The 27,205-nt window shown below is 53.9% G+C and overlaps 3 protein-coding genes across 13 annotated transcripts in view; 2 read left to right on the forward strand and 1 right to left on the reverse strand.

Moving 5' to 3' along the window:
- Positions 1 to 19: 19 nt before the first annotated feature.
- On the forward strand, positions 20 to 11,062 carry STYXL1 (serine/threonine/tyrosine interacting like 1). Its single transcript, XM_030962740.1, has 9 exons — positions 20 to 232; positions 1,507 to 1,568; positions 2,018 to 2,156; positions 2,634 to 2,690; positions 3,584 to 3,729; positions 5,062 to 5,207; positions 6,221 to 6,315; positions 7,930 to 8,039; positions 10,360 to 11,062. Exons 1-9 carry the CDS (start codon positions 130 to 132, stop codon positions 10,489 to 10,491), a joined length of 990 nt encoding a protein of 329 aa, XP_030818600.1. The 5' UTR covers positions 20 to 129; the 3' UTR covers positions 10,492 to 11,062.
- A 741-nt stretch (positions 11,063 to 11,803) lies between these two features.
- Positions 11,804 to 18,685, forward strand: TMEM120A (transmembrane protein 120A). Its single transcript, XM_030962574.1, has 12 exons — positions 11,804 to 11,922; positions 13,786 to 13,904; positions 14,354 to 14,470; positions 14,849 to 14,908; positions 15,583 to 15,678; positions 15,900 to 15,989; positions 16,309 to 16,374; positions 16,484 to 16,545; positions 16,744 to 16,836; positions 17,416 to 17,480; positions 18,039 to 18,107; positions 18,187 to 18,685. The coding sequence occupies exons 1-12, from the start codon at positions 11,848 to 11,850 to the stop codon at positions 18,298 to 18,300; spliced, it is 1,026 nt and encodes a 341-aa protein (XP_030818434.1). The 5' UTR covers positions 11,804 to 11,847; the 3' UTR covers positions 18,301 to 18,685.
- Positions 18,686 to 19,732: 1,047 nt separating this feature from the next.
- The window catches only part of LOC115911692 (NADPH--cytochrome P450 reductase), a 30,176-nt gene continuing 22,703 nt past the window's right edge, over positions 19,733 to 27,205 (reverse strand). For all 11 annotated transcript variants that reach the window (XM_030962859.1, XM_030962860.1, XM_030962858.1 and 8 more), the window contains 9 exons: positions 26,859 to 26,957; positions 26,044 to 26,160; positions 25,242 to 25,360; positions 24,029 to 24,210; positions 23,200 to 23,349; positions 22,127 to 22,424; positions 21,137 to 21,282; positions 20,860 to 20,945; positions 19,733 to 20,653 (listed from right to left, as the gene is read on the reverse strand). In XM_030962859.1, the coding sequence (XP_030818719.1) occupies positions 20,509 to 20,653; positions 20,860 to 20,945; positions 21,137 to 21,282; positions 22,127 to 22,424; positions 23,200 to 23,349; positions 24,029 to 24,210; positions 25,242 to 25,360; positions 26,044 to 26,160; positions 26,859 to 26,957 (1,342 nt within the window). In that variant the 3' untranslated portion in view covers positions 19,733 to 20,508. The remainder of the gene's footprint in view (positions 20,654 to 20,859; positions 20,946 to 21,136; positions 21,283 to 22,126; positions 22,425 to 23,199; positions 23,350 to 24,028; positions 24,211 to 25,241; positions 25,361 to 26,043; positions 26,161 to 26,858; positions 26,958 to 27,205) is intronic.

Raw genomic sequence — 27,205 nt, forward strand, 5'->3', positions numbered from 1 at the left:
GGAGGGGGGGAAGTCTCGCGAGATCCCGCCTGAGGTAACCTTGGAGACCGGCGGGCGTCGCTGCGTGCGGCCGGGCGGGGAGGGGAAGCGCGGTGTCGCGATAGGCGGCGACAGCCGGGCCGATGGAGGATGGCGGGGGTGATGTTCTGCGAGCCCCGACACCTCTACAACATCATCAACCAGTACCGGTGGAGATCGCGCCTGGCGGAGCCCAACTACCTGTGCCTGCTGGGTGAGGCCGCGGCACAGGCCTGTCCCTACCTGTCCCTGTCCCTGCCTTGCCTTGTCCCTGCTCTGTCCCTGTCCCTGCCAGCAGCCAGGCACTGTGCTCAGCCCAGGCAGATATCCTGAGCCATCAGGGCTTGTGAGGAAAAGCACACACATCCCTTCTCACCATTTCTGGGGCCTGGCACTCGGGACCTCCCTCCCATCCCATTTCAGGCGCTGTGAGCTGGTGCTGCTTTGGCTTTCCTCGTGCTCAGCTCTCCCTGCTCTCATCAGTCCCGTGCACATTCTCTCTCCCCTGCTGCTCCCAGAGGTTTTAGAACTGGACTAGATTTCTCAACCATCACTCAAAGATTCCTGATAACCACTTCCATTCTGCATAGTGCCAGTACCCCCAGAGGGGTGCCTGGCATTGCAATGCCATTCAGTGTTTTGGTGAGGGAGTTGGCCAGTTTGGGAGTGGGCTGGGGTCTTTGCAGTGCCCTTCTCCCCACTCTGGAGCAGCAGAGGCAGAGCTGTGACCGTGTTCACAGGGGTTTGTGGATGAGGGAAGAGACGAGGATCTGACTCCATGTTTCAGAAGGCTGATTTATTATTTTATTATATATATTACATTAAGACTATAGTAAAAGAGTAGAAGAAAGGATTTCATCAGAAGGCTAGCTAAGAATAGAATAGCAAAGAATGATAACAAAGGTTTGTAGCTCGGCTCTCTGTCCGAGCCACCTGGGCTGTGATTGGCCATTAATTACAAACATCCAATATGGGCCAATCAAAGATCTATTTGTTGCATTCCACAGCAGCAGATAATCAATGTTTACATTTTGTTCCTGAGGCCTCTCAGCTTCTCAGGAGGAAAAATCCTAAGGAAAGGGTTTTCCTTGGAAGATGTCTGTGACACAGAGCTGCTGGGCAGGTCAGGGCAGAGCACGGGACTGAGGCTGGCAGTGCTGCAGGAGCACACTCGGGGCAGGACTAACATTGCTGGTGTTACACACAGACTCACATCAACCCTGGGGTTTGTTATACCCACACCAGGAGCCATGAGTTTCTAAAAAGAACAAATCACAGAATCATCAAAGTTGGAAAACACCTTCAAGTTCACCCAACAGACGACTCTGTAACATTATAACCACCCCTAAACCATATCCCCAGCTGCCACATTTCCAAACCTCTTTCTCTGAGTGCTGCCTGAATTCCCACTGACAAAATACAAAGATTCCACCTTTAAAATCCAATTGCTCTGTCTTAGTTGTTTTGTTTGTTTTTTTTTTTTCCCAGATGCCCGTTCTCAGTTTGAATTCGATGACAGCCACATCGTTACAGCCCAAAGGATTGTGCTGGTGAGGGGATTGCTGTTTGAATTTAGCAATTAGCAGGAAGCCAGAACTGGTTTGAAACCCAGGGGAAATGTCCCAGCCCCTGCTCGGCCGTGCCCCGCGGCTGCCGCTGGGGGGATGTGTTCTCTCACAAAGCACAGGTGGCTCCAGCAGCCCCAAGGATTGGCACACAGCAGCTGAAAATCAAGGAGAACATTGCACAAGAGCTCGCCCAGCTCAGCCTTGCCTCACAAGGCCAGCGCTGGCATCTGCACCGCTGCTGCCGGTGGAGCAATCAGCGGGATTTGCATCATTCCCGATCCTAAGCGGGGCTGTCAGTGCCGTGTCCACCCACACGTACAAACAGAACCAACCCGAGTCAGAGTTGTAGCGTGCAGGATGTCAGGAGTGTGGGTGCCACCAGAGGAGAGTGGAGCCGTGCCCCTGATGCAATTGCTCTGTGATTTTGGCAGAGTCCTGCGGGGCAGTATGTGATCCCCAATCCCGAGGAGCTGGGCTATGTCAGATTCTGTGTGGTGTATGACCACGACACTGGATTTTTGACTGACACTGACAATCAGGAGGAGGAGGAGGAGGAGGAGGAAGAAACAGGTATGTGTGACCCGTGTCAGTCCAGTCCTCACTGCTGGATTGAGATCCTTCCCATTCTTCATTTAATGTTATGAGGAATAATAATGTTATGAGGTGGATTCCTTGGGAGGAGGAGGAGGAGGAGGAGGAGCCATCTCACATAATCTACTCCACTGAGGGGGGTGTTTAAAACGTTTATGAAGAACTTAATTAAGGCATTTCCTTTTTTTCCCTGTTTGCCTAAAGCAGTTATGAGCTTGTTGGAAGAGATGCAAATGTTCCCAGGTTTATATGAAAAACTGTGCCCTGCCTCTGTTTTTTCACTGTGTTGTGTATGTTCTCAGCCTTCAAAAAGCCAGGTTTTATTTCAAAGCATCCTGGCAGCCCTGGTTTCCCATGTGTGGATGATCCTCTGAAGCTCCTTGTTGCATGTGAGGAATGGGTTCTTTTTTTGCCACATTTCCCTGAGATTTGGCTTGTCCAACAATTGCCTTTCAGGGAGCAGCACTTCTTCAGAGACTGAAATCAGCAGCTCAGATTCCGTGTGTTCCCAGAGTGAGTACTTCCTTCCTTGAGGATCACAAAAGGCTTTCACTTCATGATATTTTTAAAAATTTACCTTTAATGAGGGTGGTGATTTGATGGGGTTCACCAAGAAATGTGAAGTGCTGGAAACTTTTCCATGGCATTGTTCAGTTTTCCTTGAACCATGGAAGTGTTTGGCTTTCACACATCCTTTGGCACATCCTTCTGTGAGCAGAACCACTTCTGTTTGTTTGAGCTTTACAAAGGCTACAGAGTTTTAGCAAAGATTTGCATCACTTTTTAAAGAAAAAAACGGTGGAGGTGTAAGGGGAATGAATAAAACAAGCAGGTTCCTAAATGCTCAGTGGTGAGGCAGTAAAGTATGAAGAATCAGAACTGGATTTCTATTGTGCTGATCCATTTCTAAAGCAGACATAGCTAGAGGGAAGCAGGATGGATTCCTTGGGAGGAGGAGGAGGAGCAGCCATCTCACATAATCTATTTCACTGAGGGGGGTGTTTAAAACATTTGTGAAGAATTTAATGAAGACATTTCCTTTCTTTCCCTGTTTGCCTAAAGCAGGCTAAAGAAAAGGGCCTCCATAAAACTAAGATTATTAAATTTAAATTAATAAAACTTCCCTATTATAGAAACTTATTACAAGCATTTTCCAAAGAAAAACAGGGAGAGGAAAAGAAATCTGGTCCTAGAAAAGAAACCAGGAGAGGAATAAAAGAATCAGAATGAGAGGGGGAAAGCAGCACCCCCTGTAACTGACCTGCAGCAACAAGTAAAGAATAAGTTGTTTTAACAAAGTTTTCTCCAGAGCATTAGCTGGAGTGAAAAGGGATTTGCTGTGGATGCCAGGGAGGCAGATGGAGACACTGAACCTGCCCAGGCCAGCAGCTCTTTGGTCCCTTTAGGTGCTGAGGAGGGAGATGCCCTCTTCCATGCCAGGAACTTGGAGCATTTCACCCGGCACCCCGTGCTCCTCCTGAAGGGAGGCTACAGGCGCTTTTCAGCTTGTTACCATTTCCTGAAGAGCCACAAGACACTGTGGATGCCCCAGGTGAGATGAGACTAATTTCCAAGTAGATTACGTTAATATTCAACTGGTGATAGCTGGTAAATTCAGGTTAGATGGTGCTGCAAATCTGGTATCTCAGTAATTTCAGACAAAGGAATTGAATGAATCTGAGTTACTGTGCTTGCTCTGAGCCTCACCACTGATTCTTTTACAGCCACACTTCTTCCTCTTCTCTTGCCTGAAAGGAAGTTCATGGAAACAAGCTGGGAATGTTCCCCTGATAACCCCAAAACTGGCCCATGGAGAGTTACAGATAACTGAACAAACAGTAGCAAGTGATGACAGGGAGCAGGCTGCTCTCTCACACGTGGTTATCTGGCATAGTGCTCAGCAAATGTTTTCAAACAGAAGTACAATTCCTACCAAGCACTGTGTTCCATGTCTTTTCATCAGAAAGGGTCACAAATGCCTTGTTTCAATAGGCCCAGGAAGAAAACAGCCATCCACTCAAACACTGAGTCCTGATTGCTTGGTTTCACCTATAAACATCAATCTATTTACCTTATGAGAAACAATTACCCTTTATTGCACATTTAGGACAGGCAGGGCAGGTTAAGAAAGTGCTGGACAACAGAGCATTTCATTCCAAGGTGTATTTTGTTCCCATTGTTCCCTCCTGGTTCCCAGGAAACAGCCCATGACACGGTGCTAACCTGTGGATGCCACAGCACAGGAGAGAAAATAACTCACTTTGTGCTGCCCTGTGAAGGGCAGTTCACTGCTGAGCTCCCTGCTCACACTCAGCTGGACACAGGCACCTCCTTAAATTGAGAATTGAGGCTTTAAATTGTTAGACTCCCCCTCTGTGCTGCTGGAGCAGTATTCTAGGCACATCCCCTCAGGGATGCGGGGCACTGGTGGCTGGCTGGGTGTTTTCCTCCTCAGCCTCCAGGCTGCCGCACCGGATGCAGCTGTGCATTTGTGCTGAGCCACTCCAGGGCACCTGCAGCTCTGCAGGTGGCAGATGAGTTCATTTAGCCTTGTAAACAGTAGCCAGGGAGAACATCAAAGGAATCTGTCCTGCTGCAGCCCCTCCAGACAATGGAAAGAATGTATTCCACCTCCTGTTTAGTTGGGATTTGTTTCAAGTAATGCTACTACAACAGCGAGGCTGTTAATTATTCTCAGTAAAACTAGCAAAGACTTCAAAATACAGCAAATCCAGGTGATTGGATGAATCATTACACTAAAATATGTCATGGCCTGCTGACTAAGTGCCTGTTCAACTCTTCACATGACTTCTGTTTAAGAACTTATCGAGCTAATGGGAGCAAAGACACTCTCTAACCTGAGCCTGTGGTTTCTTTCTGGCAGGAGCTAGACACCTTCCAGCCATACCCTGTAGAAATACTGCCTGCAAAGCTATATATGGGCAATTTCAAGCAGGCCAGTGACAAACAAATTCAGAAAGATCTGAGGATCAAAGCACTGGTCAACGTCTCAGAACAGCCTGTGACTCTGTAAGTTAAACAGTTCAAGGCTCACCCTCACCAGTGTCTGTGATGTGAAAAAATGAGGTGACACAGAGTTTATTGGCAGAGGAGTCAGTGCCTGTGGCTTTCCAAGGAAACCTGTGCAGATTCCAGTGCCATTTCATGCTCAGTTTTCTAATTTCTGCTGTAGAGTTAGCACAACACAACACAGTCCTGCAGCCCTTGACCATGCCACGGGTGAATTGGGTAAGAGAAGAATTGGGAAGCCCTTGGTATTTCAAGTCTATCACATACCACCACTCTTCAGGAAAAACCTGTATCTCTAAAGAGCTTTCAGAGCAAAATCTTACCAACACATCTGTGTAAAAGCTAAGTCAGCAATATGTCACATTTTTGGTCTTCCTTCCTTACCTGCTCTGTCCATGAGCAGACAGCCTTGCTGGAAATGCAGTTTCACACAGTGAAAAATCCAGTGGCATTTCTCAAGGTGGTGACTCAAAAAAAGTAACAAAACCAGTTATCCACCCCAGGACATGTACACCAGCAGACATTTCTCATGCCTTTGGCTCCAGAGGAATGTCTCTGCACTGTGGGTAACATTCCCATGCCCTCTGCATGATGTGCTTCCACATTTTGGAAATTCCTCACCAATTTTTTGCCCCTCTGAGTCTGTGGAAGGAGGAGGTGCTGCCATAGGAAACCACATGAAGGGAACTGGGGGGCCCCACAAAACAGCCACCACACACTCTGTGAAAGCACATCTGCTTTCAGTTCATCTGTTTTCACTCATCTCTCTGTAGGTTATCTATCTGTAAGTTAAGGCATCAATACTGATACCATTGAAATGGAAAATCAGTGATTAAACTGGTTCTGTGTTACAAACATCTCTGTGCCTCACCACAATAAATCCCTTATCATGTTAATGATGACAATGATTAAAAACTCACAAATGTGACAGCAAACAAAATGATCACCTTGCCTCCAGCAAGCACATCAAGGCTGCTCCTCTGCTCCATGTGGTGTCTGTGCTCTTTTTCCAGGTTTGCAGAAGAAGGTAAATCCCTTCATGTACCTGTTCCTGATTCACTGGAAGCAGATCTTTTTTCTTCCTTCCCCACCATTTCTCATTTCATAGGTGAGTGGATCCTGATGTGGAATTCCTGAGCCCTTGCTCAGTGTGGGATGTTAGAGGGAGTGACAGGAAGCCCAGGCAGGAGGGTAAGCACACCCACACCCTGATGGATACCAGAGCTGCCTCCCTAACCAGCCTGATGGACAGAGGAGATGTTACAGAGGATCTGACTCTGATGTCCCTGCTCACCTTAAAGGATACCTCACTCTGATAACAGGGAGCTTTCCACCCAAATCTTTGCAGCAGGCAATCTACCAGGGCTTCACAGGATTCCCTCTTACTCCTTTGACTCTCAACAGCCCAAATCTTCAGCCACCAGAGCTTTATTGGAAGCAGAGTGTGACACATTAGAGAGCTCAGCACGAGGCATTGATAATCGCTGTGATTTGCAGTGCAGACCCACTGTAGGGCCCAGGAGGACTTTCAGGTTGGACAGCATGAACCTGCCTTCAGCTGATTACATCAGATAGGACAAGAAAAAAACACTCTGCAGCTCAGTGCCTGCAGCTCCATCCTGATGCTGTCCCACCATGTTGTTATCTTTTATTGTGCTTATCAAATAACACCTGCCACAGACCAAGGCCCTGCTGAGCTGTGCTGGACAGAGCCAGCAGCAAAAGACCACCCTGATCCCATAGAGCTTAATCCAAGTACAATATCAGACATGACAACTGCACACAAAGAAACAACATTTGTTGTTGGATATCATTTTGTAGTGCTGAACTGAATTTCATTATTTGGTGTACCTGAATGTTGACATTCACTTCCTTGCCTCTCATTGTGCCTCATGCTTTTTCCCAGTAGTGTTTCAGAAGTTTCCTTCTGACATTACACATGATTTGTGGCTGTTTCCAAACCAGACTACAAGAGCCTATTAGCTGCACTTGTGGAAGTGTTCCAGTGTTTACCTGATAGTGGAACTGTTTGTTTGGCAGTGGAGAGCAGATTACTCAAACCAGAACACGAGACTAAAGCTCTGCACATACTCCAAGAGGAGTGTGCATGTCCTCATGCCAGGTGTATGCTGGAGTGAGGCCAGTTCTACCCAGTTAGAAGTAGTATCTCCCAACAAAATTGAGTTTAAAAATGCTGGTTTAGTGCTTGGGGGAAAAAAATCCTGACAGCACTAAAATAAAAGGTTTTGCTCTATGAATTCTGGAGTTCAGTTGCTAATATTTTAAAAACATCATTCTGTCTAGAGAGGGAGAGAAAGAATTTAAAAGTTATTAATTAAATATGCAACCTTCCTGGCAAAATAGAATTTCAATACCTTTAGACCTGTCTGGGGAGAGTTTGTGATGCTGACCACAGCTGGTAGGTCATGAAAGACCACATCTCCTCAGATCCCTGATGTGAGGGTGACACTGATGTGTAATGAAGCATTGACTGGTCATTGTCATTGGTGCTGCTCTTCAAGGCCACGTTTGAACTGTGGATTTTTAGGAAAGGCAAATGCTTACAGAAATGGGAGCTGGCAGTGCCCATCTGCTGCTGTCAGGGCTCCTGAGGGCTCCTGTCTCTCAGGCTGCAGCCCCCCTGTCAGCTGTCACCAAATCAGTGCCACGGGGGGCTCCATTTCCCAGCTCACTAATTTGTCACTGGCATTTCTTGGCTCAGATGCTCATCTGGATGTGGGAGCAGTGCTGGTGTTCTCCAGCCTGGGGATCAGCCGGAGCAGCACGGCCACCATGGCCTATCTGATGCACTCCTGCCGCTTCTCCCTGCAGGTATGTCCCTGTCACAGTGCCACAGCACTGCCTCTGCCCACATCTTTGGATAGAACTAGTGTCTCACAATAGAAATGAGTTTAAAAATGCTGGCCTAGTGCTTGGAAAAAAAAAAAAAAGAACAAACAAAACATGATCTATCTGATGCACTCCTGCTGCTTCTCCCTGCAGGTATGTCCCTGTCACAGCACTGCCTCTGCACTGCCCTTCTCCTCCTGAAACCCCATCAGTGCAGTAAAAATATTCTCTGTGATGTCATGCACAATATCCATCCACCTGATAATGGAACTGATTATATGGTTTGAGATTGTATCTTCTTTGGACCATTAAGAAGGTGGATTAGGTGTGGGTTTGGATCTGTGAGTCCTCACTCTAGAAATTGTGATATTTTTGTTTTGCCTACTTAACTAAAGGGCTAGAAAAGCAAAGCTGTGGATACAGAACATGGTATTTATCTCCTGGATTTGAGGGAAAGAGTGGAAGCCACTGCAGTTAATCCTCTCTCTTAATTCCATGCTGTTAGAGAAGTTCAGAACCCAGTGTTTGCAGGGCTCTCATTTACCATTGACTTCAGCCCTGACACCTTCTAAAATCCTTTTTTATTTCCTCCAGAAGCAATCCCCTCCCACAGACACCCCTGTATAGAACTCTGCAATGGGATAATACCTGCCCAGAGGGGATGTGCAGGTCAGATGTCCAGTACAGGCTGTTCCATAGCTCTGGATAAGGAAAGAAGTTAATGAAGGATGCCTGGGGATGGCCTGGCTGTGCAGGAGCCTGGTGGCCTCTCCCCTGGTGCCAGGCCTTTCTCCCTTTGCAGCATCTCCTGGTGCCTCCTGACAGGGAGCAGGAGAGTTCCCATGGCAACTGACCAGCCTCTCCTTAAAAACCTCACCCTTGTTTGGAAAGTTCAGGAGCTTGAAGGGATTGATCCAAACTTCACTGAAGCTGGGTCTGTATCTGATAAGGCGCTTGATTTTGTGCAAACATGTCCAATGTAAGAGGAAAGCTCTTTCCATGGTTGTGTGCCAGTGGGTAATTAGAGGCTGAGGGTGCCAGCAGGGCTCAGACAGGGTTCAGCCCCTGCACTATCAGGGATGTGATTGCTCCTGCAGGCTGATAACAGCCACTCACTCACTGAATCACAGAATGTGCTTCCAATGGCAGTGCAAAAGTCAAAGCCTGAGCCTTGCCATTCCCCTCAGTTGGCATCAACAGGTTGGCCTCAGCATTTTACTAAATGCCAAAAAAAAAAAAAGAAAAGAAAAGAAAATATTGACAGGGCAATTCTTGCCCACTGTTGGCTGGGCAAAGCTTTCCTGAGGGATTACCCTGGCAGCCAAGTTTGTTTCTTGCAGACAAAAGCAGTGCAACAGATTTCTGGTGTGAACCTCCAGCCAATCCAGGCAAAGATCTTTGAAAGCTTCCAAAAAGGCAAAAGCAAGGCAGAGATGGGATGTGCAGCCCTTGATTCTATTAGTGAGCAATGTGTGAGTAATTCCATTGAGTCCAGGGGAACCAGAGACACCCACACTGTGAACCCAGAGGAGTCAATATTGAAATATCAGCCTCAGAGCCTGCAGAATCAGCAAGATTAGAAAAACAAACCAGTGGAGCACTATCTGCTGACCTTTGGTCTCATTTCCCTTAAGCAACCCTCCAAGTGCAGGGGTCAAACTGTTTTACAAGCAGGAAGATGAGCACTGACAAGAAAACCCAGGGATGGAGCTGGAGTAATGCTGGGGGATCTGCCCTGTGTGTGTCAGAGTTTCTAGGTGATTACTTGGAGCTAACAAATAATTAAGATGGCTGTAATTAATACAGTGGGACAACTGCAAGGTCATGACTGCTTTGCCACATCAGGTCACACCAATCTAAAAATGTGATAACCTTCATTGCTTTATAACCTTTATGGCTGATACTTCACTGCTTTGCTCATCATCTGTGGAAGGAGCAGCATTTTAGGTGGAAAATCCAGGATTGCATCGCTCCAGCAGAGTAGAATAACACTCAGTAGTGAAAACAGCCTGAGCTGTCCTCATATCCAGGAGAGCAGAGCATGAAAAGGGACAGGTTTCTCTCAGGGTCACATCTGGATCCAGCCTGTCCCCACTTTGGGACCAAAGGTTTCTCTCAGGGTCACATCTGGATCCAGCCTGTCCCCACTTTGGCACCAAACTCCTCTCTGCAGGTTCTTGCTGCCCAGCACAGGCAGCAAATACAAAGCTGTGTTGACTGAAGTGTAGCTGCTTTGTGAAAATGCCCAAGAGTCACTTTCTGTTCAACTCCTAACACTTCTTTACTTTCCTTCTGTTTGCAGAGAGCTTGGAAATACCTTCTGAAATGCAAAATGAACATGAGACCACACCGGGGCTTTGTGGAGCAGCTCTCAGCCTGGGAGACCCAAATCTATGGGTACCCAGTCACAGACGTGTCTGAACCAAATTACTGACAGAGAACACCCGTGGGCAAAGCCACTTCCCTTCCCCTCTCTGGGGAGAAAGTTAGTTGAAAGCTGTGTGAAAAAAGACCCAAATGTAATGGAAAAGCTTTCCTCTAGCTCCATGTCATTTTGGGTCAAGATCTGGAGCTTCCTGGGGAGCTCAGCTGTGCTGGAGGAGGTGGAAGTTTGGGGAATGCAAGCCCTGCAGGATGTGGCCCATTAGACACAGCTCGAGCCTTTTGTAAGCAAAGGGGATTATAACCACAGCTGTGGGGCAGTCAGTAGGGTTATCTCTGTAAGGGTTTGTTAGCCAGGATCTGGAATAGGAAATTTAGAGTCTGACAGTGCCCACTTCCAGCTCGCAGAGGTGACAACAGAATTTCCCTGTTTCAGAAATCCCTGTGCCCTGTGAGTGCCTTCTCAGCCACCACAGCCTGGCTGAGTTGTTGACAATCCACCCTTCCCATTTGCTGCCTTCTGATCCTACAACCAAACCCCCGGGCAGAGGTGGTGATTTTACAGCCTCAGTGCTGTCACATGCAACCTCAACCAGCGCCTGAATCAGCACCGTCCTTTCTCTTACAGCACTCTGAATTCTGTTCTTTGAATCACAAAATAAAAGGCGACAGAAAACCCTCCCTGCCTTTGCAGCACTCTGTGTTTGGGATTTAGGGATGAGTTTGGGTTTCTCATTCTCACTTTGAAGACATTTCCAGGCTGCACTTGGAGGGACATATCTGGGTCGAGCTCCTTGCAGGGGAATCTGGTTTTCCAGGGGGCTGGCAGGCTCCACTTTAGAGGGATGTCTGGTTCTCCAGGCTCCTTGTAGAGGGAATTTCTGGTTTCCCAGGCTCCGCTCTAGAGGGAATTTCTCCTTTTCCAGGCTCCGATTTAGAGGGAATTTCTGGTTTTCCAGGGGAATTTCTGGTTCTCCAGGCTCCACTTTAGAGGGAATTTCTCGTTTCCCAGGCTCCCCTTTAGCGGGAATTTCTGGTTTTCCAGGGGAATTTCTGGTTTTCCAGGCTCCGCCTTGGGAGGGGAATTTCTGGTTTTCCAGGGGAATTTCTGTTTCTCCAGGGGAATTTCTGGTTTCTCCAGGGGAATTTCTGGTTCTCCACGCTCTGATTTAGAGGGAATTTCTGGTTTTCCAGGGGAATTTCTGGTTCTCCAGGCTCCGATTTAGCGGGAATTTCTGGTTTTCCAGGGGAATTTCTGGTTCTCCAGGCTCCGCTTTAGAGGGAAGGGCGGAGCAGCGGAGGCCCCGCCCTCGGCCCAGCCCAGGGGCGTGTCCGGAAGGGGGCGTGGCCAGCGCCGCCCGTCGCCGCGGGCCGGGCCGGGCCGGTCGCCGCCGCCGCCATCGCCGCCATGGCCTGGGGCGCCTCGCTCGCCGAGTGCCTGCGCGAGTGGGAGGAGCTGCAGGACGGCTACCAGCGCATCCAGGTACCACCGGGCCCGGCACGGGCCGGGGCAGCGCTCCGGCCGAGCGCGGCACGCCGCCGTTACCGGCACCGGGGGCGGGGGATCCCCCGCGGGTGCCCCGCAGCATCCCCAGCGGGCACGGCGGGAGCCGGGCTCTCCCCGCTGCGGTCCGGGTGCTTTCCCTCCGTGCCCCAGCCCCCGTGTGCCTTGGGGCAGAGCGTTTGGGAGCAGGGCAGGGGTGCCGGGCTGTTCCGGGCTGTGCCGGGGCGCGGGGCTCGGGTTCCCCGGTCTGATGCCCCAGCCCGCCGCGGACGTGGCGTGGAGAGCTCAGATCTCCCGGCAGCGGCGGTGCCCGGCGTGGCACGGCCGGACGAGGTGCGCAGATGAGATCTCAGTCCTTCTCGCCGCTCTCGGGGCAGCCCGGAGCCGGCCAGCCCCGCGGGGACACCGGGCAGCGGAGGCCAGCGCTCCCGGAACGCTGGCACGCTCCAGCCCGGCTTCAGCCGTGTCCCCAGTGCTGTCCGCTGTCACCGCTCCGTGCCACGAAGGTGACCGGTGTCAGAGGTGCTTCCACCTGCTTTGTGTAATCCCCAGGGCGCTGCCTGCCTGCCGGAGAAGGAGTGGGCAGGGTTCAGCTCGCACAGGGTCACCCCAGGGAAAGGCTGGCCAAGCATCTCCTGCCGCCGCTCAGGTCACTGGGCTGCAGCTGCAGCCGTTCCCTTTCCCCCTCCTTCCCCCCGAGAGCGGCGTGAAGCGGATGTTGTTGCCCAGATCTGGGGCAAGGGAGGCTTTGAGAAACCTCCTCTTGCTCCATAGGGGTTGCGTGGATGTCCCGGGTCGCCCACTCCGAGCCCTGAGTGCAGCCACTCAGCGCCGGCCCTTCCCTTGGGACTCCTCCTCCCTCCCCGGGTCGCTCCTCACCCGGGCTGTGTCCCATGCTGGCACGGCTAAAGGACCTGTCACAAAAGCCACTTGCTCACGGTTAACCCCAGAGCCAGAGGGAGGTGACTCTAGATGGCAGCAGGAAAGCTCGATGGTCAAGCAAGGAATGTCCTGGGATAAATCAGGGACATAAATCACTGCTGTGGAACCGGGACTGGCTGGGATCTGTTCCCTCCTTGCCGCTGCTTGTCACCAGAGGGAGAAGGGTTCTCTCCTCTGCTCTTGGTTTCACCTTTCTCCTTTGGGAACAACTTTTAAGATCTGGTGATCGAGTGGTTGATAAGAGCTGCAGAGGTTAGAATTTGTTCATGCCAAGGTCTAGTCCAAGGGTTGGTGTGAGCAGCGTGTGGAGGTGGCACTCAGGCTGCTGTGGCCGAGGTGAGGCTGTTTTCCTGCTGACCTGGACAAGCAGCAGCAGCATTGATCCAGCAGCTCTCCCCTTTCCCTACTAAAAATAGTGGAGAAATGCAGCCAGGCTTATCCAGGTGTGCTTGGGTTACAGGGCATTGGCTGCAGCCCTGCTGGGAGCCCTTCCTTTGTCCAGCTCATGGACAGGCTCCTTCCAGCTTCCCAGGGGAGCTCAGGTAGAGCCCCAAAGCTCTCCCAGCTGGAGGCACAAAGAGCTGCTCGTCCTGTCCCAGCACTCAAAGCCACTGTGGCACCACAGTTGGCCCACCCAGGGTTTATTCCCAAGTCCTTCCTGTCTGCTGTGTGCAGTCATTGGTGTCCTGAGCACAGGAACATCCTGTGCATGTCCTGCTTGGGATTAGGGCTGGCTGTCCCCAAACACACCTGGCCTTCTGCAGCCACCCCTCCTCTCACCCAGCAGCAGCACAGGTGAAATTAAGGACATTTTTTAACAAAAGCATCATAAAAGGGCCCAAGGACAGGGGTGTCTGGGCAGGCAGCTCTAACGTGTGCGGGTCTCTCTCTCCTTCCCAGGACAACCACAGGCTGTACAAGCAGAAACTCGAGGAGCTGACCAAGCTGCAGGATGGGATCTCCAGCTCCATCACCCGGCAGAAGAAGCGGCTGAAGGAGCTGTCCCTGTCCCTCAAAAAGTGAGTCAGTGCTCTGTGACACCTCAGGAGGGGACAGCAGCAAGGATGGGGCTGCTGAGCTCCCCTCCTGCCTCAAATGCAAACCTCTCTGCAGCCAGGGGCTGTGGGGAGGCTGTTCTTCCCCAGCCCCCCTTTCCTGTGCCCTGTTTGCAGTTCAGAGCTTGCAAAGGTTTTGCAGGTACCATGAAGTGCTCCCCTCCTGCACAAAGCTCTCCCCATCCTTGCTGAGGGTGAGACACCCATCTGGCCTCACCCTGCTCCCTTCTCTTGAGCAAGATCACAGCCTGACAGAGGAGCTTGCCCTGCAGATGGAGTTGTGGACTTGCCTGCCATGCACCTTCCCTGTCCTTGGGGTGTTCTTGCCCCAGCCAGTCACTTGTGGAGTGCCAGCACGTGCTGCTCACGTTCCAGAGGCTCTCCTGGTACCAGTGCCTGTGTTTGCTCCCCAGATGCAAAGCCCAGGCGACTCCCGAGCAGGAAGCATCCATCCAAGAGACCCAGAGCCTGATTAAAGAGAGGCAGAACGTGTTCTTTGAGATGGAGGCCTATCTGCCAAAGAAGAACGGGTGAGAAGGCACCTCAGCTCTGGCTGGGCCCCCCTCCACACCCCTGTGGCTGTAAGGCACAGACCCCAGAGCTGTCACCCTGCACCCAGCGGTGTCACAGCTGTGCTGCTCCCCTTGGGCTCCCCAAGGACACCAGCAGTGCTGCCCTCACTCCTCTGCCTGCTCATGGCCATCACCCACCCTTGCCCAGTGGCTGTGCCCGAGGAGAAGCCCTGGTGAAGCCCTGGTGGGAGGTGGGGTGTGTGCTCCCCCACCCGTGGCAGGGGATTCCAGAGGGTTTGTGGAAGCCCCTGGAGCTCATCCCTGGCCCCACTGGTGGCACAGGAGGGGACAGCTCCACAGGCAGGTCCTTGTGCTAACGCTCTGCTCTCTCCCCAGGTTGTACCTGAGTCTGGTGCTCGGCAATGTGAACGTGACCCTGCTCAGCAAACAGGCCAAGTACGGCCCCTCCTCGCTGCTCCTCTGATTTTCCTGCCTTGGGATCCCCTTGGCACCAGGAACAACAGCTCCTCCCAGGCAGACACGGGGCTGGCTTGGCTCACCCGGTGTAGATTCCCTTCCTGAGCTGTTTTCTGCATCAATTCCCAGGAATCAGCCAAATCCGTGGCTCCCCCTCACATTCCTGTTGCTGGGCTGGACCATTAGCTCTGACAAGTTAATGGGATCCTCCACTGAAGCCATGTCTGTGTTTCCACTGTGTCAGGAACTTCCAGGAAAGACAGACAGTGGACAGTCCCCTCCTCTTCCCTTGGGGAAACACCAGAAGTTGGTTTTGGCCCCTTGGAGCCTTTCCCTTGCCAGAGATGCCCAGCCAGGAGCCAGTCCCCTCTCTCCCTCTGTTCCCAGTCCTCCCCTTGGAGATGTGTGCACATCCCAGTGTGCCCAGCTCCCCCAGCAGGGCCACCCCCAGGCTGGGGTGGTTTGGGGAGCTCAGACGTGTCCCAGCTCTGTGTGGGAGCAGCCTGATGTGCTCTGCTCTCAGAAATGCCCCCAAGGCAAGGTTCTCCCTGAGTGTCTCCCAGAAACATCACTTTGCCCAGCCAGATGGGATGGGAGGACACAGATTTCCAGCAGCCCCCTTGCTCCAAGCCTGACCTTATGCTTCCCTGCAGGTTTGCATATAAAGATGAGTACGAGAAGTTCAAGCTCTACCTCACCATCATCCTACTCATTGTCTCCTTCTCCTGTCGGTTCCTCCTCAACTCCAGGTGAGTCTGGCTTGCTGCTGGGCAGAGATCTCCTCCCAGAGCCCCCCTGCCCTTCTCTCCCATCCTGGAATATCCAGAGCTGAACAGGAGGTGCTGCTAAAGCATCTGGAGGTGGGGTGGCCTCTGTGGCTGCTGTGGCCATGGTGGGCGGTGGGGAGCAGGTCCCTTTCCTTGGGGGTGGGTGTCCCAGGGGCTGTCACAGCCTGCTCTGTGTGACACAGGGTGACAGACGCCGTCTTCAACTTCCTCCTGGTGTGGTACTACTGCACCCTCACCATCCGCGAGAGCATCCTCATCAACAACGGCTCCAAGTGAGTGCCCCGGGCCCGGGGAGGGGCTGGGCCTTCCCTGTCACAGGGGAGCAGCTCCCTCCCACTCAGGGTGTGTGGCAAACCCTGCTGGAGCTGCAGGAGGGGGCAGGAGGAACCTCCCGTTCCCGCGTGGGCAGGTGGAGCTGGCAGGGCCCTGGTGCTGCCCAGCCCCGAGGCCCTGGGTCCTGCTCTGGGGCATTTCCCAGCCAGCCCTGGGAGCTGGGGATGGCTGGGGCTGGGCTGCTGCATTCTCCAAGCTGCCTTTGGCTCTGGATTCATGCTCCAGATGTGATGGTGCTTCTCTGTGTCTGCTCTCCAGGATCAAAGGCTGGTGGGTTTTCCATCACTACATCTCCACCTTCCTCTCAGGTGTCATGCTGACGTGGTAAGTGTCTGTCCCTTGTCCCATGGAGGGGCTCCTGGGCTGTGGGACAGGCAGGGCTGGCTGTCCCCTCCCAGCCCCACGTCCCCCAGCCAGCACTGTCTCTCCACAGGCCAGATGGGCTCATGTACCAGATGTTCAGGAACCAGTTTCTGTCCTTCTCCATGTACCAGAGTAAGTGCTGCCCCGTGTGCTGGGCCAGGGACTGACCCCCAGGTGCTGAGAATGCCTGCAGAGCTCTACACATGGAGACCTGGCTGCAGCTGCTCAGCTCTCAGCACACCTGGTGGTTCCCTTGGCCTCGTGGGGTGATGCTGAGGCTGGAAGGTGATCCCTGGGCAGCTCCTGGCAGCAGCCATGCTCTCCTTGCAGGCTTTGTGCAGTTCCTGCAGTATTACTACCAGAGCGGGTGCTTGTACCGGCTGCGAGCGCTGGGGGAGAGGCACAACATGGACCTGACTGTGGGTGAGTGGGATGTGCCCCTGCTGCTGCTCAGCTCACTGGGAGCTGTGGGTTCTACTCAAGGAAATGGTGATACTTTGATCTGAGGTCACTTATCAGTGGCAGGAAGAGTAAAAGCTACAATTCAAACCAAAGCTCCCAGAGCAGCGTCTCCTATGGGGCAGCACCACCCCACAGGATGATTGTCCCCCTCCTTCTGCTCTGCTGGGACCACCAGCCCACAGCTGGCTCCTTCAGGATGTGAGGTGGCAGTGGATGTGGCTCTGGGCATCCCAGGTTTGCCCAGGAAGCTCCTTCAGACATGGCACACCCCTCCAAACCACTGTGGGCTGTCACCTCCCCAGCCCCTGTGACACTGAGAGCAGGAGCTGAGGGCCAGCTGCAGGGGGGCCCAGAGCCCTGTGCTGCAGTAGGGGTCCCTGCCACTGTCCCCCCTGCCTGTGCCCACAGTGAGGCTGGAATGGCAGAACTTCCTCAGCCAGGCACGTGTGGGCCTGAGCCTCCCTGTCCTCCATGTTTGGAGGAGCTGGGCTCTGTTCACCAGCCCATTCCAGCTCCTACAGAAACCTTCATCCTTTGCAGAGGGCTTCCAGTCCTGGATGTGGAGAGGCCTCACGTTCCTGCTTCCCTTCCTCTTCTTTGGGCAGGTGAGGCTGCCCCAGTCCTGGCAGGATGTGGAGCCTGGGGTGGGAGTGGGATGTGACACATTCCCAGCTGTGCTCGGTGGCCTGGACGTGGCACAGACCCCACAGGCTGCCACAGCAGGGAAATGCTGCCAACAAATGCTGAGCCTCTCCCTCCAAAGCAGCCACCACAGCTGGGGGAGTGAGGTGGGGAGGAGCTGGGCTGTTTCTGCTGGGTGCTGTGGTGAGAACCCTTCCAAAGCCTTTCCAAAGCCCTTCTGAGCTCCAGCTTTGAGCTGCTGCTGAAAGGATCAAGCCCTTCCTCGGTCAGATTGTTGAGGCTGATGGCCACAGGCTGCTCTGAGGCTGCCTGAGGCCCTTGGGCTCCAGCTGGCCTGAAAACAGGGGGGATGTCCCAGCTGGGGTCCTCTGGGAAGGAGCCCTCTGTCCCTGAGCCTGGATGGGGTTTCACTGCCCCCACACGAGGTCGGGGTGGAGTTTATACCCCACAGGACAGGCTGGGACCTGGGGCTGAGCCTCTGGAAGCAGCAGCAGCTGCCCTGAATCTCCTCTCCCCTGCAGTTCTGGCAGCTCTACAACGCCATCACCCTGTTCCGCATGCTGCAGCACCCCGAGTGCAAGGAGTGGCAGGTAAGGAGGCTCCTGGGAGGGCCCTGGAGGGGGATCCCCAGCAGGTCCCTCCTGCTCACCCCAGCCTCTCTGCCCACAGGTCCTCATGTGTGGCCTCCCCTTCTCCATCCTCTTCCTGGGCAACTTCTTCACCACCCTCCGTGTCGTCCACCAGAAGATCCAGAACAAGAACCAGGACACGAAGGAGAATTGAAGTGGGGCCCTGTGGGGGCCTGGACTGTTTCTCCATCCCCTGTCCCCATCTCCTCGATTCCGTCCGGACTCTGGGGTCTCATCCCATCCCTTGGAGGCCTGGCTGTGGGACAGAGCTTGGGGCCTGCTCCTAGCCAGTCCCTGTGCTCAGCCTGGGGCTGGATCCCTGCTGGAGTCACTCACCTGCAGCCAGGAGCACCCTGCACCTCCTGTCCTGGCTGCCCTCCCCATGCAGACAGCAGGATGCCTGGGACAGCCACTCCCCTCCCTGGCACTGGGATGTCCTCTGGGTGCTGCTGCTCCCCACAGGGGCAGGGCAGTGCCCAGGGACTGCCTCCCACAGCTCCTGGGGTGCTGGAGGCTCCCCCTTTCCCCCAGCCCTGCACCCAGGGCAGCCCCTGTGTGCTGAGGGCAGCAGAGACCCTCCAAGGGCAGCTGGGGCTGTGCACAGCTCTGATTCCAGGGCTGCCCCAGCTCCTCCCTCACCTTCAATCCACAGGGAAGGGGTGGCTGGGGCACGGGAGGGGTGGGAGCAGCAGGAGCTGGGGCTGTGCCAGCAGCAGCCTGGGCTGGCAGCTCCTGAGGCTGCAGATGTGAAAATAAAGGGAAGGAGCTGCCCTGGGTCAGTCTGGGAGCTGCTCCCACACTCTGCTCTGTGGCTTTGGTTCATCAGGAAGGGGGTCCTGACACAACCTCCCTGAAAGGAGGGGGGAGGTGGGGGGCAATAGGAAAATGTCACGATAGGGCAAGAGGAAACAGCCTCAGCTTCCACCAGGGGACGTTTAGATCAGATATTAAGGAAAATGTCTTCACAAAAAAGGGTTGTCCAGCCCTGACAGAGGCTGCCCAGAGCAGTTGTGGAGTCACCATCCCTGCAGGGATTTAAAAGCCATGTAGATGAGGCAGTTGGGGACATGGCTGAGTGGTGGGTTTGGTAGTGCTGGGAGGGGCTTTCCAGCCTAAATGAGCCCATGATTTTATGAGAAGTCATCTCCCTGTGCCCTTCCACCAGCCTGAGCTGCAGGGGGTGCTCCTTCCCATGGCATCCCAATGAGCCCAGCAGAACCTCAGTGTCCCTGGAGGTGGGGAAGAGACACCCTGTACCAGCTGTACCAGCACTGGGAGCTCTGGAAGAACCAAAGAGCAGGTTGGGCACAGCTGCACCCCCAGTCCAGAGCCCCCCACTGCCATCCTCCCTCCCCTCCACAGTGGGCTGCACTCAGGGTAGGGGCTGCCCCCAGCTCAGCCTAAACCCAGAGCTGCCACCACATCCCCAGATTTCCTCCTGGTTATCATCCATTGCTCCTCCTGCCTCCTTCTTCCCTCTGGCTGAGCAGAGAGATGCAGGAAGCAAACTCCAGACACAGGGTTTTTATTCCAAGGGTAAATGTATTTAAATAATTTACAATCATTGGACAGCCTGGAAGTCTGGGGTTTCTGTTGTTGTTTTTTTGGTTTGTTTTTTTTTTTTTTTTTCCCATGCTAAAATCACAAAGATGTTCAAAATAAAAACCGTATTTAAAAAATGACCGTACATGGTGTGAGGGAGGGGCTGGGCTCAGGGGAGCAGGCAGGGCCCCCATGGGCTGAGACCCCACCTCCAATCCGGCTGCATTCCACAGGGAGAGGAGCTTCCCGCTGCTGCTGGAGCCAGGGCAGGCAGCAGGAACGGAGCAGGACATGCTGCTGGGGCCATGGGACAGCTCTGTGCCCAGCTGCCAGCCCCACATCCCAGAGCTGGGCACACAGGGGTGGCAGGAGGGAGGCAAAGCTGCCATCCCAGCCCCAGCACAGCCCCTCCACCCCGCTGCTGTCCCTGCAGGCCAGGCTGGGCTCCAGCCCCGTGGATAAGGCAACACCTCGTGTCTAGGGAAGGACTCCCTGGCCGTGTCTGTCCCTCGTGGCCGTGTCCCTGATGTCCCTGGCCTCAAGGCAAACGCTGGTGCACCCTGAGGTGCCGGTGACACTGCAGCTCCTGGACAGCAGCCTGAGCTACCCCCCTGCCCCTCTCAACCCTTTCCACCCCCTGGGTGCCCAGCCTGCCCCGAGGGAATGCAGAGGCCCAGGAAGGGTTGGGAGTGACAGCGGGGTAGCCATGGGCAGGGGACCACAGCGTCACCCCCAGCAGCAGTGGGTGAGCAGGCACTTGCCAGCTCCCCTGGCCCACGCCTGGGGACCTGTTCTCTCCCCGGCCCCGCCAGCCCCGCTCTTAGCTCCACACATCCAGGGAGTAGCGGCCCTTTGTCATCAGTTTCTTTACATAGTCCACAGCCTGGGGCTGGCTCATGTTGCCAAACTCGGAGACGATCTCGTAGAAGGTGTTCTGCACGTCCCGGGCCATGTTCCGGGCATCGCTGCAAACACGGAGTGAGTGAGACACCAGAGCAGAGCCACACAGCCACCTCCCGCTCTGCAGGGTGTGCTCACCCCTGCCCCCTGCCCTCCTCTGAACCAGGACAGCAGAACCCTCCCAGGGCTTGTAATGCGCACCTGGTGAAACTGAGTCACGCTCCTTTTCCTGAGAATTGCCCCCAAATCCCCATCCCCTGCCCAGACCTACCCGCACACATAGATGTGAGCCATCCCCTCATTAACCAGCTTCCAGACGTTCTCCTTGTTCTTCTTCAGTAAGTGCTGGACATAAACCTGGCAGGAAACAAGGTGGGAGTGAGGGGAGAGGAGCAGAGCCCCCACACCACAGACCTTGGAGAGGGAGGCTCAGGAAGGCAAGGCTGTGCTCACAGCTCTGGGAGACAAGACAAGTGCTGGGTGCTCCTGCCTGCCATGGGAGTGATGGTGGGCAGCAGGAACAAGTGGCAGGAGGAACAGTGTGGTACCTTCTCAGCCTGGTCCCTGGAGAAGGCCACGTTGAGCTGGGTGAGCACTCCCTCCTTCTGGAAGCGGGCCAGCTCCTCCCGGTACAGGTAGTCCTCGCGCTCGTGGCGGCAGCCATAGTAAAGCATTGTCTCACCCACCTCCTTGCCTGCAGGGTGGGTCACACAGCCCCATCAGCTGGGCCCTGCCAGCCCCCTTCCCAACCTCCCCTTGTCCTGACACCCCCAGCAGCCCCCAGCCCTGTGCTCTCCCCCACCCTGGGCTCGCAGAGCTGCACGATGGTTTCTGGTTACAAGGGGAAGCTCAGGACTGATTCCCAATAGTGGCCACAGGCTTTAGAATCAAGTCTGAGTGACCTGGCTGTGGTTATTTGGAGGTGTGGTAGTGGCATGTGGTATTCACATGCCCTCTGAACAGACAGAAGCTGTGAGACAAGCAGAGAAGAAGGAAAACACAATTCTTATCTCATTGTGCTAAAGTAGAATGCAATATGGAGATCATTTACCCAGAGTGAGCATGTTTTGTTCCCTTGGCCTATCAGGGCCAAGAGATGTGTGTGTGTTGGACTGTCACAGGACAGTCAGGAGGGAATCAGAGATGAGTGCAGTGTGAGCAAGAGTGAGTGCATGGCAGATTCAATTTAGATGAAATGTACATAGTATAGTATAATAAAGTAATTCATTAGCCTTCTGATGATGGAGTCAGATGCATCATTCTCTCTCCCCTTTGTCAGACTCACCTTAGATTTACAATAGTGGCAGAGGTCAGAGAAGTGCCCCAGCTCTGTCCACCCCCAAACATCCTCTGTGGCCAAGAGCAGGACAGACACCCTTGTGTGGACAAAACCACTCAGCCGTATTCACCACGCCCCAGCACTCTGCTTTTGGCTGGGCCAACCCGCAACAGGAGCAGCAAAGCTGCACCCTGGAGGCACCAAACTGCGCCCACAGAGCCCTGCAGCAGCTCCAGCCCCTGGGCACTCACTCACTCACCCTGCTGCTTGAGCCAGGCCCTCTCCTGGATGAAGCCCATGAAGGGGGCGATGCCGGTGCCCGGCCCGATCATGATCACGGGCGTGCTGGGCTTGAAGGGCAGCCGGAACTGCGACTTGCGCACGTACATGGGCACCAGGGAGTTGCTCCCCTGCTGGCCAGGCACCTGGGAGCTGCTCCCCTGCTGGACAGGCACCTTGCTCCTGAGCCAGCTGGTGGCCACCCCTTTGTTCAGGCGGCCTGTCTTGGTCTCGTACTCCACAGTCACAGCACAGATGTGGATGGAGTTGGGATGGACCTGGGTAGGGAGATAGAATATAATGAAATAAAGATGGTGTAGAAAGTAATCTTACCCCTAAGGAGTTGCAGCTGGGTCAATTATCAAAGATAGCAGCAGGCCTGACTTGAACAGGCCACAGCTGTAAGCAGTGAGAAGAAGATGCTATAAAAGAGTGGGGTGGCTGGTTGGGAAGGGAACTGGAGTTTGTTGGCTGCTTTGTGAAGAGGAAAGACTCAGTGCTCTGAGGAGCTGCCCATAAGAAACACTGAGAAGGTATGAAATTTCTGTGATAAGGAGACAACAGTATGAAACCCCTACAATAAGATGGCAACAGACCTGCAGGGAAGAGATGCTGGAACCAGGCGGGGAAGGAGCCCCAGCAACTCCACGCTATGCTAAGGAGTGGGGAAAGTTCAGCCTCATGTTAACATTGGGACAGCTACTCCTCTCTGTGTGCTCCTCATGGGGCTTCTGTCTTGTCCTCAACTCATCACAGGACCACTGAGCTTCCCTGGAGGTTGCCAAGAGGGACTTTTGACCAGCCCCTAAAATGCCACCTTGCCAGGCAAACGGGCAAAGAGGAGCAGGGCTCCAGAGAGTGTGGTGGTATCAGGGCACAGCTGGCTGCAGCATGGGCCTCTGCACAGCCCCTGTGGGAAACTGGGATAACTCCACTCATGGAGATCGCTAAACCTGCCCCTCTCAAATGTCACCAGGAGAAGCTCCAAGCTGAGAAGAGCTGCAGCTGAAGAGGTCCCTCCACAGGCACATTCCCTGCTGGAAGCACACCCACCTTGGAGGAGGAGGCGATGGAGTAGTAGCGGGCCTGCAGGCGGGGCAGGAGCTCACACAGGTGGTCGATGGGGGGGCGCAGGGAGGGCATGTCCTGCAGAATGGCCAGGATGTTCCTGCGGGCCTCCACCACCCAGCTGAGGTACAGCGCCTGCAGGCAAGGACAGCACAGGCATCACAACCTCCCCACAGGGCTGGCAAACACCCCCCTTGAGCCTGAATTGCTGCTAGTAAAGTTCAGGGTAAAGAAGCAAAAAGGGTCTTTGCATAATATCCACAGATGTTTAATTCAGCTGCACGGTGAGATCTTCAGGTGTGGAGGGATAGAATGTAAGAGAATAAAGAGTGCAGAAGGTAGTCTCACACCTGGGGAGTTGCAGCTGTACTAATCACCAAAGATTAGGAACAGGCCTGCCCTTAACAGGCCACAGCTGTGTCCAATAAGAAGACAAGTGCTACAAAAGAGTGGGTTAGCTGGGTGAGGAGAGAGTTGGAGTTTGTTGGCTGTGCTGTGAGGAGCTGCCCATGAGAAATCACCAAGAAGGTATGGAACTTTTGCAATAAGATGACAGCATTCAGGTCTCCAGCACACACACCTGGAGAGTCCAGCTTTCTCTCCTGGGGGCTGACCCTGAGGCAGTACAAAGATAAAGGCCAATCAGGAAAATGGGAGGTGAATGGCTCAGGAATATAGGGACAGATATAGGAACAGGGGAAGGAGCCAATGGGGCGTAACTGAGGAGATGCCCCCCAGGACCTCCACACCCTGTGGGCTCTCTGGGTGCCTTTTGGGGACTCCCCAGGCCAGGTGGGCAGGGCAGTGCTCCCACCTTGCCCTCGGCAGCAGACGAGGCCATTTTGCGCAGGCGCTCCTGCTCGCCGCTGTCCGAGGCGTACTGGGCCAGCTCGTAGAGCACGTTGGTGCGGGGAGGGTTGGTGATGTCCAGGTAGTAGGTCAGGGCTGTCCTGTACGATGTGGGGCAGGGGAAGGGATGCTTCTTGTTGGATTCCTCTGGAGAAGTGGGAGAGAAAGAAAAATTAAAAATCTATCCACCTTGTGCCGGCTGCTACACACGCAGCGAGGGCTGGAGACAGAGCAGAGTGGGCTTCAGCAGCCTGTGGGTCAGAGCCCCAGCTCCACACTGAATCACCTTCCTCCCCAGGCAGCTCCATCTCCCAGTAGCCCATTTTGTGTTTCATAGGTGCTGCCTGACAGTTTAGCAGCAAAAAATACACCCTGTGTTCCCCAAGGGGCTCCCTGCCCTGAGATGTGCATACACAGTCCAGCAAACCCCCCAGGCTAAGCAGGCAGCTGTCCTCCATGGAAAATTTGGCCTCAGGCACTTACACCTCCATCAGATCTGGCCTCAAAAGTGTCCTTAGGCTCTGTCAGCCACATTCAGCTGTGCCAGCAGTCAAGGCTGGAGCCATTCTGTTCAGCCTTGAGAGGTCCATGAGGGACAGGAATGACTGCACAGGGGGCCACAGGCTCCAGCAATGCCTTCAATCCACTTTGCCTCTAGAAACCAGGAGCTCTCTCAGGCTTCTGGGCCAGCACATCTGCTGCCTCAGGTCTGGCTGTGCTGCTCCAGGACTGTGGTGGGCAGCAGCTGCCATCTCCTTCCTGCCAGAGGCTGGGTCTGCTGGGAATGCCACCCAGGAACAGCTCCTTGGATCAGCACAAGTGCTCCCTGCTGGCAGCTCAGTCCCCAAGCCTGTGCCTCCTCCCAGGACTGAATAGAAACATCTCACACACTCAGGGCCCTGAGGAGCTCCAGGGCTGCTGAAGGATGCTCTGGTGGGCTGATGCTCCATAATTAGGAGTGTGCTGTTACATAATTTGTTGTTGAATGGGCTCACCAAGCACATTTCACAAGTGACCCACTTCAGCTGATCTCAGCAAGCAGGCTCTGAGCCCCTGCTAAAACAGCACAGCACTGAGAGGGGCTGTGGGACATCTGGAGGTGCCTCACAGGATCTGAGGGTGAAGGACAGAGGCCACAGCTGGAGAACTGGAGACCCTCAGGGGTCAGCCCCACTCACCATCCAAGTTGTTCAGGGACATGACAGTGTCCAGGTCCGTGCCCAGGATCTCACCAATCTGGTTCACCAGGGAGGAGTCGTTGGCTGGGTACACAGCCACGTGGTCCCCAGACTCATACCTGGCACAGAGCAGGAGGAGAGCACGTGGAACACCTGCACCACTTCTTGACCACCCCCAGCAGCTCAGCCAGAAGACAAGGGGGCTGGTGCAAGAGGCAGCTGGACAACACTGAGGTCTGATGCACAGGACCTGCACTGCCAGCAGTGACAGCAGCAGTGACATTGTGGGAAAATGGTTTCCCAGGGTTTTTATTAACAGCAGTTTTGCCAGAGTTTCAGCAAGGACAGGTCAATTCCCCAACAGAACAAAGCAAAGCTCCTCAAAACCTCTGCAGTTGTGTTAAGCCAGTTGGATTAATGACTTCCTAACAATTTAAGTAATTTAAGCCAGTGAGAGGGTTTTAAGAACAGGGCTTTATTCCCTTTATTTATGCTCATACATCTAAACCAGGCAAATACAGGCAAAAGCAATCCGCAGCTCAGCTGTCCTCTCATTTATTGAGTGACCTCTAGAGAATTCCTGCAACTGGGACTGCTCAGGTAGGACAGGGATGAGGGATGGGATGGACCCCAAGCAATGCAAGAGCTGGGAGCAAGTCCTGACAGGGGGTACCTGGTACAGAAGCCCAAAGGGGCAGTGTTAAGGAGCAAGGTCTCCTTCTAAGTGCTGGATGAGGCTGGTGCCACATCCTTGTTCTCTGCTTCTCACAAAGCAGAGGAGCAATCTCCCCCAGGGAAGTACCTGATTTTGGAATTGGAGATATCCAGCTCCAGGTGCATCAAGTGTCGCTCTCCACCCTCGTTCAGCTTGCGGTTCTCTGTGACCTGAGCCAGGAAGGGGTTCTTGGCATCAAATGGGCTGCAAGGAAAGACAAAGGGGCTCTGGGATTCCCTCCTGCAGGCTCATGGAGCTCCTTCTATCCAGGCATGCTCCCTGTGACTCCAGAGCAGGCTCTCATGATTGGGTTCCTGTTCCAGAGCACACTGCACCCCAGCATGAACCAAATCACGATCTGCTGCTCCCCACACTGGCACAGCAAACAGATCATGACCCTGCTGCTCCCCACACTGGCACAGCAAACAGATCATGACCCTGCTGCTCCCCACACTGGCACAGCAAACAGATCATTTCCTTCTCAGCACAGCCCAGCAGTCAACAGCTTCTGTCCCATTAAGGGCACACACAGAACTGGACTGGAGGTACTGTCACATCTCAAAGAAGCATTTCAGGCTGGAATTAAAGTTTAAAGCTCATCTCCCCACAGCAATACTGCCAGCAGCCATCATGCATTGGCTGCTGCAGGCAAGGAAAGGCTCAGGACAGATGCTGTGGATGTACCAGCCAAACAGCACACACAGCCATCTCCTCACCATGAATGATTCATGAACTGGGGAATCTCAGAGTCCCAGTGGAGCTCTGAGCCCATTTCTCTTGGGCAGAGGCCTGCTGTGCTGCAGGAGTGGCAGTGCCTGCACAGCAGGTGCTGTTACAAACACCATGGAGCCAGCAGCCAAGGCCTGCCCCAGGCACAGCCTGCCCAGAGGTTTGGCACTCACGGCTTCTGGTTCTCGTAGCTCTTGAGTCTGCCCATCTCCCCCGTGTAGACTTTGTTCATGTTCACATCTGTGTGCACCACCAGCTCGTACTGACGGATGCTGGGGGGAAAAAAGGAGAGAAAAGAGAAAAAAGTCAAATTGGAACCCACAAGGTACAGCTGGAAGCATCATCTCCTTTGCTGGATTTGCTGCAGCTCAAAAGCAAATGCAAATTCCACCCCTTTGCCCCTCCTGAGACATGAGGAAGCAGGCAGACTCTGCAGAAAGCCCAAAGCAAGGGGAACCCTCAGCCTCCCTGGAGCCTCACAATCAGCACACCCAGCCCCAAAGGAGCCAGAGCCATCATC

Source organism: Camarhynchus parvulus, chromosome 19 (assembly GCF_901933205.1).
Source record: "Camarhynchus parvulus chromosome 19, STF_HiC, whole genome shotgun sequence".
Taxonomy (NCBI): domain Eukaryota; kingdom Metazoa; phylum Chordata; class Aves; order Passeriformes; family Thraupidae; genus Camarhynchus; species Camarhynchus parvulus.